General features: G+C 41.1%; 3 protein-coding genes across 4 annotated transcripts; 1 reads left to right on the forward strand and 2 right to left on the reverse strand.

The window, feature by feature from the left end:
• Positions 1-1002: 1002 nt before the first annotated feature.
• LOC6569504 (E3 ubiquitin-protein ligase znrf2) lies at positions 1003-5290 on the reverse strand. Of its 2 annotated transcripts, none has more exons than XM_001995768.3 (6): positions 3869-5290; positions 3605-3731; positions 3232-3327; positions 3040-3145; positions 2907-2975; positions 1003-2144 (listed from the first exon to the last, which is right to left on the reverse strand). In XM_001995768.3, the coding sequence occupies exons 1-5, from the start codon at positions 4343-4345 to the stop codon at positions 2918-2920; spliced, it is 864 nt and encodes a 287-aa protein (XP_001995804.1). In that variant the 5' UTR covers positions 4346-5290; the 3' UTR covers positions 1003-2144; positions 2907-2917. The 2 variants fall into 2 exon arrangements, with proteins under 2 accessions (XP_001995804.1, XP_032597243.1); XM_032741352.1 differs by having other exon boundaries at positions 3830-5245.
• A 194-nt stretch (positions 5291-5484) lies between these two features.
• On the forward strand, positions 5485-10077 carry LOC6569315 (TATA element modulatory factor). Its single transcript, XM_001995769.3, has 5 exons — positions 5485-6333; positions 6391-7993; positions 8081-8372; positions 9237-9464; positions 9530-10077. Exons 1-5 carry the CDS (start codon positions 5691-5693, stop codon positions 9746-9748), a joined length of 2985 nt encoding a protein of 994 aa, XP_001995805.1. The 5' UTR covers positions 5485-5690; the 3' UTR covers positions 9749-10077.
• Positions 10078-10116: 39 nt separating this feature from the next.
• LOC6569316 (chitinase-3-like protein 2) lies at positions 10117-12056 on the reverse strand. Its single transcript, XM_001995770.3, has 2 exons — positions 11069-12056; positions 10117-11003 (listed from the first exon to the last, which is right to left on the reverse strand). The coding sequence occupies exons 1-2, from the start codon at positions 11983-11985 to the stop codon at positions 10613-10615; spliced, it is 1308 nt and encodes a 435-aa protein (XP_001995806.1). The 5' UTR covers positions 11986-12056; the 3' UTR covers positions 10117-10612.
• Between the last annotated feature and the right edge of the window lie 16 nt (positions 12057-12072).

Below are 12072 nucleotides of genomic sequence, written 5' to 3' on the forward strand. Positions count from 1 at the left end.
CATCATGACAGTCACTGAAATGGCCATGTTGCGACGGATGTTCCAATTTTTATCATTCTTTTTTTACCTACCCCTGTATAATTTTGCAGCAATTTTTTGTCGAGTTCTGGAGATAAAATTTGTATGTCCTTTAAAGATCCTTAAGTCATTGCAGATTACTGAATAACATGGTGAGTTGAAATCGCTGGACCTCCTCCACCGAACCGCATTCAAGGATTAAACACTTAAGAAGCAAAATGGAAATGACAATATTATCAATTTATGTATTTATATATAATCACTCATTTATTTTCTAATTTCATTTTTTTTGTTTCAATTTTTTCTTTCGTCAGTTTTTTTTTTGTCATTTTACTTGGTAATTTTTCGTTTATCAATTAAGTTTATTTTGTTTTCGCTTTTGGTTAGGGTGTAAAAAGTTTGAAATGTTCTTAATAGGATCAAGACATACTTATTACAAGCTAATGCATTTTTATATATGTATATTTGTTTTTAGGTATTTGTTGCAAATTACATTTAACGTTTGTTTTCTGTTTTTGGGTTTTCGCTTACAATTCTGTTTTGTTGTCGTATTTTGTTATTAATTTATTTCATTTTTGTGTACATACTCTCAATGTATTTTACAAACAATTACAAGTATAAATCAAAATTCCAGCTGTGGGTAAATATTGTTTTTCTTATTCTTTTCAACTATTTATTTGTGTGTGTGTGTGTGTGGAAAATCAGTTGCATTTGTGTTAACGTTAATGTTGATTTGAGGCTTACGCTGAATGCTATAGTTATACAATAATATGTTTATATATGTACATTATATTTAAGTATACATACGTGTATATATTTATGCATGTAAATATATATACTTATACATATACATATATCATTTACAAAAACTACTCATCGCTTATCGCCGCAACTGCCGCTAAGGAAAATTGTTATTACTTTACAAATATTAACAAAATCATATTTAAAAAAAAAACCCATAAAATTATACAATAGTTTTACATATAAATTATATGCGTGTATTTACGGCACAGCACGTAATTTGCATACGTGTTACGGATTGTGAATGCGGCTTTGTTTATTGGATCCCTTATGTCTAAGACAGGAACTCCATTTAGCCAGTTTTGAAACTTGAAATACATTTAAACATTTAAATTGCCTTAAGCATTCGTTTGACCAGAATTTTCACATGACAGATGGTTCAATATTTGCAATATTTACGCATATTAGTTTTGTTTTTTTTTTTTTGTTTTTCGTTCTTTTTTTAAAATTAACAATACAAACAGATACAATTTGTGTGGTATAACAAAAAAAAGTGGTTTGTGTGTGATAAAAGTAATCATATATAAATAGCAATAACTAATTTATGACGTTGGATAAACACAAGGATTTGCAAAAAATAATTAATGTTTTTTTGTTTGATTTGTTTTTGGTTGCTTTGCTTTTGCTCTCTAATTAAGCATAATTATTTATAGTGTGTGTGTGGGTGTGTTGTGTTGTGGGTGTTTTGTTGTATACTTTATGTTTAGTTGCTTGTTTTTGTGTTTATCCTATGTTTAGTTTGTTGTTTAAAATAATAAATACATACATATACATTACAATTACAATTACATCCATAGTACAAAATATAAAATTTAACATCACATTGGTTGACATTCTTTTGTTGGTTGGTTGGTTGCTTCGCTTACATGCATTTCACATCATCATCATTCTCATCATAGTCCCATCATTACGATCACCATTCATCATTCATCATACATCAATCATCATATTTTTTGTTTGCTTCGTTACATATTTGTGGGTTGGTTGGTTTCGTTTACTTTTGTCCTTTGTTTGTTTCTTACTAACATTTTAGCATTTTAAATTGATTTGCTTGCATTTGATTTGTGTTGATTTTTTTTATACATTTTTTTGTTGATTTTTTCTTTTTTCTTTGTGTTTTTTGCATAAACAGTCGGTCGGTCGGTAGGTCAAAATGATCGATCGATCGGTCGATCGAAACTCTGCTCCTCTGTAGTAGCCTCTCCTCTCCACTCGTTGCTTCTTAAATCCATTTCACTGCGCTTCTTTTTCTTCTTTCTTCTCCAACAACTGCCCAGCTCATTCTCTCTCTCGGTGTGTATTATGTTTGGCCTTTGCTTTCCAGCCTGGGAAAATAAATGGAACACTTTAATTATAAATACAGTTGAAAACAAATATATAGACATTAAGATTAATGGCAGTAATATTTAGATATAAGATTCTATGCAATTTTTGTTGAACAAACTCGAATTTCACTAAGTTGATCTCTTAAATTGAGTAATATTTTGAATAACAAAAAATTCAGCTAGGAGACACAATTCAAAATTTGCTGGATTGTTAAAACTGACTTCTAAAACTGCCTCTTAGTTGTAGTTAATAAATAAATAAATATTTCACTAACATATTTGTAGTTTTCTGTTTTGAAAACAAACCCCAACGAGTGATTTAAAGCCATCATCTCTTTAGTAATTGAAATTTTAAATTTTGACAAGTACTATTGCAGATATATAGATACAGAGATGTACCCATTCAAAAATATATTTATATGTACACACATGCATACATTCATGCATATATGTACACAAATGGCATCTGCTAAGTCGTCTATCATCCAGATTTATGGCAATCGCTTTACGCACAGCCCACTCAGACGTTAAACGACTTAACGAGCTCTGTAATACAAATAAAAATACAATGCATTAAAGGCGTATACATGCATGTACATAGGCTTATGTATGTCAAATGCCAACGCATACACAACAAGGTACTTCAGTGACAGATACTATATGCATACGAATCTAACAAGAGAACCTGAGCATATATATACACACATATTGGTGCATGTTTGTGATATATATCTATATATATATTATTCCTTTATGTCTTACCTAGATTATTACTAATCTCCTGGATGCTCGGGACATGAGCGATTCACCTCAAACCAACGATCAATGCAGCTGCAATGGTTAAAGATTTAGTAAATTTGTAAAGCTGAAGGATGATAGATTAAATTTTGTATACCCCTTGTGGTAGATGCATAGACATGGCAACCGAGCAATTGTATCACCTGGACTCAGATCTTCAAGGCATATGACGCACTCGCCTTTAGCATCGGATAATGTATCCTCTGTGAACACACAACACAATGTAAATAATTGGCATTAGGGTAAACTATAAACGCTTCGATTGCATCATTCTCCAGCTCTTGCTCACCGTTATATGAGAGTCGTGGTTTTGTTAGGCACATAACTAAATGGCATTCAATATCGTCGGGCAAGACGAACTTATTGCACACGGGACACTTGATGCCTGCAATCAGAGTTGAAGTTGAATTAATGTTTATATTCTACTGAATATAATATTTAGATATTTGATGGCATGGAAATTGGAACTAGTTGTTTATAGGTTTTCAGTTTGAGTTTAACGAATTTGATCTATAGATATCTAGAGTTTGAATTATGCAAACCAAATAGAATAGAATTTGTTAACTAAACACAATTTCCATCTACATTGGTTGGTTGGCTGTAATTACAGACGACTTTGAATCTTCCAATTTGCTGGCAATCTCTTGTTGTATGTTGCCTACCATTGAAGGACCAAATATGCGATGGCAGCGATGTCGCTGTGTAGACACGTCCAATGCCATTCGTTGACGTTGCGGATGCGGCCAAAGCGATGCTCTCAACAATATTGGCGCCCGTCATTGACATGTCCTGCGGAAGGGCGCAAAAGTTAATGAATGGGCATGGAATCAAAAACATATTTATATATATAAATATATATATATATATATATATATGTGTGTACATACATAGGTATGCAGTGGGAGAGGGGTGGGATTTGTCCTTACACGTATTGAGTCACCCAGAGCACGACGCTGTTGCATATAGTTTTGTGCGGCAATGGATGAGCTATTATTGTTGGCTGCCGCTTGATAACTATTATTGCTATTTGTTGAATTCGCTGACACAGAGACGGAGACGGCGGGATGTGGTTGTTGTTGCTGCTGCTGTTGTTGTTGCTGTTGTTGCTGCTGCTGTTGTTGTTGTTGTATGTCTGGCACGGAGCTTAAGCTGCGCGCACGTTGTCGATCGATGGAAGTTGAGTTGTTCGGCTGATGCTGATGGTGATGATGATGATAGACCTGCAGTCCCGGCAATTGGCGCAGCAAATTGAAGCCCTGCCCGGTAGCATCGTTGCCACGCCCACCCACGTTGGGGGGCGAGGTGTCCGATGTTGCCGTTGCGCCCGTTGAGCTACTGGAGAATGTTCGGGAGCGTGGGCTCTGCTGGCCGCTGGTCGCTGGTGTGCTTGCCTTTTGACCCATAGGAGGAGTTTTCTAACGCTTAACGCCTGGCCCCGGCCCTTGCTCCTGCCCCGTTGCCTCCTCCCCCCCCACCGGCTGATCGTTCAATATATATTTAGGCTGGCTCTATTTCGATCTCTTTGTCACACACTCGGCAGGAGTCAATTTTTACACGCGCTCTTTTCTCTCTCTCTCTCCCGCTCTCTTTCTTGCTTGCTTGCACTCTTTTGAAGTGTTCTTTGTTTGCTCCTTCGTACTTTGTGTGTATGAGAGTGTGTGTGTTTGTGTGTGTGTGTGTGTAGATGCGTTCACATTTAAGGAAACAAAACAAATGACAGCAGCAGCAGACAACAATAGCAAACAAAGTTGATGATGTTGTGGATCAGGCTGGATGGGAGGGCAAGGGAATTGGATGATTGGTTGGTTGGTGGGGAGGAATGATTCGGCAACGGCGTTGATAAATGCGGTGTACAGATAATAAGTGTTACAGTGTTTGTGCGCCTGATGACGATAATGATTGCGATGATGATGTTGATGATGATGATGCTTGTATGCACACACACACCGATAGGGAGAGAGAACTGTGCGTATGTTGCTCTTGGAGCGTGTGTGTATGCGTGCGCGTGTGTGTGTGTGCGTGTGTGTGAGTGCGGGTGCCAAAATTACGGAGCGCAGGGGGAGAGGGCGTTAATCGCACCGTCGGTCGTCGGTGTCAGTGTTGGTGTTGGTTTTTGTCGGTTAGTCGGTGCGTAGTTGATTATTATTATTATTGTTGCCGTTGAATGCCCAAATAGTTGTGTACTGTGACTTTGCTTAATCCGCTTGATTACCACTTGTAATTTAAATTACTGTTTCCGTTTTCTTTTATTTTATTTTTAACATCTCCGTTTTCGTTTTATGTGTACTCTTTGCTTTGCTTTTGACCACCACAATTTATTGGCCGACCACCACACAACTTAATCGCATCGACTGGTGTTGCAAAATGCCATAGCGCACACACAATTGCTGACATCAGTGAACACACACACACACATACATAATCGATACTAATTATCTATCGAATCAAATCGATAATGAAGTTTCTTATTGATATTAAACGATAGTAAACTTTTCTGTTACATTTTTATTAACAGTTTCCATTTGATTTCATAAGTTTGAGCAAGAAAGCAATTTGCCAATTCCAAGCCATAACATAATCGATAGAGTCTATCGAAATATCGGAACAACCTGCATAGATGGTGCCAGCCCAGCTACGCGAAGCATTAGATATATGTAATTATGTGTTTGCATTTGTAAAATTGGACTTGCTACCCAAATCTCATATGTATATCGATTAATGTGCCACTAAGCTGAGATCAGAGGCAGCATGAGTTGGTTTGAAAAGGCCAAAACCGCACTAATTGAGGCGCTCGATATACAGGATGATGACAACAAGGCAACGGACAACGTTGTCAGCACTGCTGACGATGCCGCCTCCACGCCCGGTGCCATAGCTGCAGCATCAGCAGCAGCAATAAAAGCAACAACAACAACGAATGCATCAGAATTGACAACGTCAGCGATAGAGGGCGCCACGTTCTACGACAATCCGCATGCGAACGAAATGGTCACAATTCCACCCAGAGCTAGTGATGCCTCCACAGTATCTGCTTCAGTTTCGGGAGCAGGAGCAGTCGCAGGAGTCGCCCCATCAAATCTCTATGCGAAACGCCAGTCGGCTACATCGGATTCGGTTGATTTGTTGTCTTCGCCATCGCCCACGTCGCCAAGTGGCTGTTTGCGCAACTCGGATTCCTCTTCCCTGGAGCTAATTACAGCGCCAACAACGACCGCTAGTGAAATGGAAATGCAAATGTCACCGGATACGGAAGCATCGTTGCCCGACAGCATTGTCATCATAGCCAGTAATGAAACCTCGGACAATGCCGATGGCGACGATGATGATGACGATGATGATGATGGGCAAGCGCTGAATATGGAGCAGGATGATCATTCCCTACACCTAAATGGTAAGCGATCTCCTTTTCTCCATTGTGATTTGTCATTCTCAATCCGTTTCGTTGCAGATTCAACAAAGACGATGAAAGCTTTGGTATTTAGTGAGACCCAGGCGGCTGCCAGTGTGACAGGAGCGGGAGGGACTGGAGCGGATTCGGATTCGACGCAAAGCTTTGAAGATATTCAAATGCAGCTGAGCCACCATCATCATCACAAGAGTCACCACAAATCGGGTGCTGGCAAGAAAACGGAAATGGCCGATCAGAGCTACTCCTCGACGTCTTCGGACATTGAGATCATTTCTAATCCGAATGGTGATTCCAGTACGAATAGCACCACGACCCGAACCAGTCCGCAAAAATTCAAGGAACTGAAGCTGAGCAATCAGCAGCAGCAGCAACAACAACAACAGCAGCAACAGCAACATCAACACCAGCATGGCCTCAAGCCGAAGGGTCATCATCGTGAGCCGTCGGAGATATCGCTGCTCTCCGAGGATTCGCAAGCGGAGCTGGACAAGCTTGTGAATCGCATCAGTGAACTGAATCAGGTGATTGAGGCACGCGAACAGCGACTCCTACAATCGGAGCGTCAAAATGCTGAGCTCCTGGAGCGGAATCAACAGTTGTCCGCTCAAGTAGAGGCGGCCAAGAATAGCGCCGATAGCAGCGAGGCAAATGAGGCAGTGCAGCGTCTTTCGGCGCTGGAGAAGAAGTTTCAGGGCAGCATTAGGGAGCGGGAGGCATTGCGCATACAAATCAATAGCCTCAAGGATGAGCTGCTCAATAAAATACCCAAGGATGAGCTAACTGAATGCAATGAGATGATCCAAGCCCTGCAGTCGGAGGGCGAGAAACTCTCCAAGGAGATACTGCAACAGTCGAACATCATCAAGAAATTACGGGCCAAAGAGAAAACGTCGGATACGCTCCTCAAGAAGAACGGCGAACAGATCTCGGTGCTCTCCAGCGAATCGGAGCGCCTAAAGAAGTCCCTCGCCGCCAAAGAGGAAATGGAGCGCACCCAAATTGAAGCCGTGTGCCGGATGACCAATGAGAAGCGTCGTGTCGACGAGGAGAACGCCGAGAGTCGCAGTCGGATCGAGGATCTGCAATCGAAGCTGGCCGCCCTGCAAACCAGTTTCGATGGCATCAAAATTGAACTGCAACAGCGGCAGCGACACGAACAGCATCAGATGCTTGCTGAGAATCAGGAGTATGTGCAGCAGCTAAACGATATGCGCGAGAAGCTACGCCTCACCGCGCACAACATGGTCAAGCGGGAGCAGCAGTTGCGCGAGGAGAATCGCGATCTGTTGAGACGCCTTGAGGCAGCCGAATCGCGGGCGGAGTGCAGCACCCAGGAGCTGAGTATGTCCACAACGCCGCTGATCCGTCAAATCGATGCGTTGCAAAAGACGCTCAATCAGCGCAACGCCAGCTGGGTCAAGGAAGAGCAACAGCTGCTCCAGAAACTGGAGGATTCACAGGCCCAACTGCGTTCGCTGCAGCAGCTCGAATCCGTGCAACATGAGAAACAGGAGCTGCTGCGCACACGTTGTGATCTGCTCGAGGAGAAGCTAGCCAATGCCTTGATGCAGGTGGAGAGCGCCAAAATAACGTTGCACCAGCAGGAACTAGATGCCAGTCTCAGGGATAACGATTACAAGAGGTACAACTTATATATATATATATATATATATATATATATATATATGTAAATAAATGTGTAATAAAATCTGTGCAATGTTTTTCGCAGCCAAGTTGTCTCGCTGCAGGAGCAGCTGCAGCAGCGCCAGGACAAACTGGAGCCATTGATAGAACAGTGCCAGCAGCTGGAGGCGGAGCTGCGCAAATTGCACGCATTCCAGCGCACGAGAAGAAGCAGCAGCAGCGAACTCACCGTCGAGGCAGTCAATGCCAGCAACGACCTCTCCGACAGCTCCCGTTGCCCAGCCAAACAACAGTTGAACATCTCGCCGCCGCTCAGCCTGGCCGATGATAGTGTCTCCAATGAGGATGCACTCGGTGGCATCATTGATTGGCAAGGCGTAAGCATACCATTCTCTTCTTTTAATATCTTATCTCATTGAAAATCCGATATATGATATATGATATGTATATCTGCAACGTAACTATGGGAAAGATTTAACAACCACTAAAACTATTTGAAAATACTTTCAAAGAAAATATGTTTCAAAGTCACACCAATCCAGCGGAAAGGAAGTTGAGTATACTTGAACCTCCATGCAAGGCTCAGTTATCTACAATCCTATCTGAAAAAAGCTAATGCAAATGCTGAAAATGGAATGCGCCCGAATTGAAGTTTATTAAGTCTTTTTACAATTTTTTCAACACCTTAAGATATAATATATATTCTATCATATTTATATTTATTTATAATGTTATATAGCTGCCATAGTTTCTTACTTACTCAAACTTACTTCAGTATGTGTGTTATAATGATACTCAAATTTGCACAAACGATTATTGACATCGGACTACTTTATATCATATAGTTGTCATAGAGTTAGAGACTGATGGACTGACCTGAATTTTAGTTTGAACTTGAGCTTAAAACATGACAAGACAGAAACAGACAACAAGCAGAATGATTTTACTTTAATTACAGTGACTAATGTCAACAGGATGATTGTGGTCTGTCTACTTACTTGTTTTGGGTTTTATGTTCGACTAAAAACACTGGTTCGCTTATCAATATAATCGCTTGATAAGTTTAGACAGCACAAACTGAGTAGATACATATCGGAAGTCATAGATGATTTCAGTTTTTTTCAATTGGACTCAAGAACTGTTTGATTTACTTTGGATATGTTGTTAATTTTTATTGGCAATCCAAGTTGTATCATGTAGTCGATGATGCAGTCGATTTAATAGTGTCTGCCGCATTGCAGGATGACTTGGAGTGTGCATCGAATAGCGGTCGGCAACCGACGGGCCTCATACAGGGTGTGCATTTGAGTTTTATGGCCGGGAATACGACAACGCTGGAGCATTTGCAGGCGCTGCTGAAGCAGCGTGATGGCGAACTGACGCATCTACAGTGGGAACTGTCGCGTCTGCAGGCGGAACGCGGCGTCCTCGATAGCCAGATATCCAATTTGACAATGGAAATGGAGATGGTAAGCGATGGCGAAAGCATTACAATCCACCAAAACGCCTTCGAATCGCTAACATATTCTTGCAGTTGAAGGAGAAAGTGCAATTATATGAGGCGATGGAGAAGAGCTTTGAGGATCTGCAGCATCGCTATGATGCACTGCTGCAAATGTATGGCGAAAAGGTGGAGCGCACCGAGGAGCTGGAGCTTGATCTTGTCGAGCTCAAGCAGGCGTACAAAATTCAAATTGACGAGTTGCTCGCTGCACCGCCTCCGAATCTGCAGCGGACGCCGAAGCACACATGATTCTCGTCGTCCCTGGACTGCTGGAGACGCACCTAACAGCCAGATGCGGTCTCTTCCTGCTCCACTTAATCCAATCAATTCCAATTAACTGCAATGTATTATGCTTCCTAATGTCGTCAGGAACCATTACTCAATGGTTCCATCCACCCCTCCACCAGTACCATTTGTCTATTTTACCAGGCACCATATATATCTATGTGTAATCGTCATATAATATAAAAGTAAATATAATTTGCGTGTTAAACAATTTCTAGTTATATTATGAATATGGATCGATTGTGATAATTTTTATTTATACTTATGCATATAAATTAAACAAAGAAAGAAAACAATGCACTTTTTTCGATACAAAGAGGTAGTTGAGTGAAACGAAAAGCAACTCATTTATGACTAAATCTTAAATAGTATATAGTAAACAGCCCATTTGATCTATCAATAAAACAATATAACAAGTGATAGACGATACTAAATATAAATATACTAATATATATCTGTTTATATATATGTATGTTTAAAAAACAGTCAGATGACAAAATTATGAATTGTAAATCGAACCAATTTGTTTTTTTTTTTTTGGTTTTTAAATAAAGAATTTTTGCAAAACTCACAATTAAGTAGTAATACGACTATTTCTTCACTTCTTTTCGTCAGTTCGAATTTATATGCCTTGCATTTAAAACTCGTATTTTTCTGTTAAACTCTTTGGAAAATAGAATTTTTGGCATAAGTCCATAATGTGATTAAATTGTACAAATTGGAGTCGTAATCACTTAAAATTGTTATTTGATAAACATTGACTTTACTTTTTGGAATTGTGGAATTGAGGAATACCTTTGGATTACCATCGCTTGGCAGCTAATCTTTTTAGTCTTGGTCTTGGCGATTTCTGAGAATGCTGCTTGCCGCTTCGGCTAAAGGAAAGACGGGCTTGCCCAGGGTTGCGGGAGTGCGGGGCATATAGCCGCAGCTATTCTTCAGATCGTCCGTGTTAAGGGAGAAGATCATGAGGCCACCCACATTCAGAGATTTCACATAGTTGGCCTTGCACGAAATGCTCGTCTTGCTCTCATATGATATCCATTCCTGCAATTCACTCAGATACGGCGAGCAGGTGTCCTTGTCGTATGTGTAGATTGGGGCGAGGAAATTATTGGCACACTCACAAGTCTGCGAGAGTGTGGTGAAGCCCAATTGTCCGCATTTACCAAATCCAGATGCAGGTGCTCCAATCCGCACATTAAACGGATTCACAAGCCTATCAAGAATTTGAATCGATCAGCTAAAACTAGCCGCTTTCTTAGCTGTACCTCAAATGCTTACGTAAAGGAATGGCCGTATGTGGGCAAGCCGATGACCAAACGATGCGGCTCCAGTCCATTGCTGAGCCACCAGTGAGCAGTATAGTTGATGTTGAAAGTGCCCATGATGGAGCGCTCGCTGGGGCGGGCATACAGCGGAGCATTCAAGCCCGTAAATGGTGTATCCTCGCGATAGAAATGAAAATCATATGTCATCAGATTCACATAGTCCACATACAGATTGATCTCGCGTATGTTATAGGCAAAGAATGCGATTCCCTCGGGCGCCGCAACGGCCAGGCTGAGCAGATTGTCTGTGCGTTTCTCGCGACGCCATTCGAGCCGTATCTCGTGGAGCAGCTGGGCGAAATGCATCCGCTCATTGTCGTAGGCACGCGGAAATTCCCAATCCAGATCGATGCCATCCAATTGCGGATATTGATGCATAACTGATTTTAGGGAGCGTAAGAATATCTTGCGATGTGTATGATTCATCACAGTTTCGGCAAACTGATGGCCACTATCGGAGCCACCAATCCACAGCAGCAGCTTCACCTGCGGATGCGCACTGCGAAATAGACGGGTCTCATTCTGGAGCACCTGCTTCAGGCGCGGCGACAATTGGAGCGTTCCATTTAGCAAATCCACAATGCCAATGTTAATGTGGGTGCACAAAGTGCCGGGCACATCCAGCAGACGCAGCTTCTCGAGACTGGATGCATCATAATAGCAAACAAAGCGTTGTTTGTCTGCCTCTTGTTGCTGTTGTTGCACCCCATTTGGATTGGCAATGAGTAAGCAAAGGGGTATCAAGGTGACGCAAATAAATACAATGAATGCGAATAGCAGGATATAACGGATCACAAGGTCATGCCTTTGGCGAATGTCCTCAGTGCTTCTGTTCTCAATTTGATCCTGCAGTTGGGTGTAGTTAACCATCGTTATTGTTATTGTTTTCTTTCTTGCTTCTCTATTTGCTTAGTGTTGTTTTGCGCTGTTTGGTCACAATGTAAATAAACATCGATA

Source organism: Drosophila grimshawi, unplaced genomic scaffold (genome assembly GCF_018153295.1).
Source record: "Drosophila grimshawi isolate 15287-2541.00 unplaced genomic scaffold, ASM1815329v1 contig_848, whole genome shotgun sequence".
Lineage (NCBI taxonomy): Eukaryota > Metazoa > Arthropoda > Insecta > Diptera > Drosophilidae > Drosophila > Drosophila grimshawi.

Coding starts and splice junctions, on each gene's coding strand:
- LOC6569504 (XM_032741352.1), bottom strand. CDS start 4,345: ATGGGTCAAAAGGCAAGCACACCAGCGACCAGCGGCCAGCAGAGCCCA. Junction 3,328..3,604: donor GCATATTTGGTCCTTCAATG/GTAGGCAACATA, acceptor CTCTGATTGCAG/GCATCAAGTGTCCCGTGTGC. Junction 3,146..3,231: donor ACCACGACTCTCATATAACG/GTGAGCAAGAGC, acceptor GTGTGTTCACAG/AGGATACATTATCCGATGCT.
- LOC6569315 (XM_001995769.3), top strand. CDS start 5,691: ATGAGTTGGTTTGAAAAGGCCAAAACCGCACTAATTGAGGCGCTCGAT. Junction 8,373..9,236: donor GCATCATTGATTGGCAAGGC/GTAAGCATACCA, acceptor GCCGCATTGCAG/GATGACTTGGAGTGTGCATC. Junction 9,465..9,529: donor TGACAATGGAAATGGAGATG/GTAAGCGATGGC, acceptor ATATTCTTGCAG/TTGAAGGAGAAAGTGCAATT.
- LOC6569316 (XM_001995770.3), bottom strand. CDS start 11,985: ATGGTTAACTACACCCAACTGCAGGATCAAATTGAGAACAGAAGCACT. Junction 11,004..11,068: donor ACATACGGCCATTCCTTTAC/GTAAGCATTTGA, acceptor AATTCTTGATAG/GCTTGTGAATCCGTTTAATG.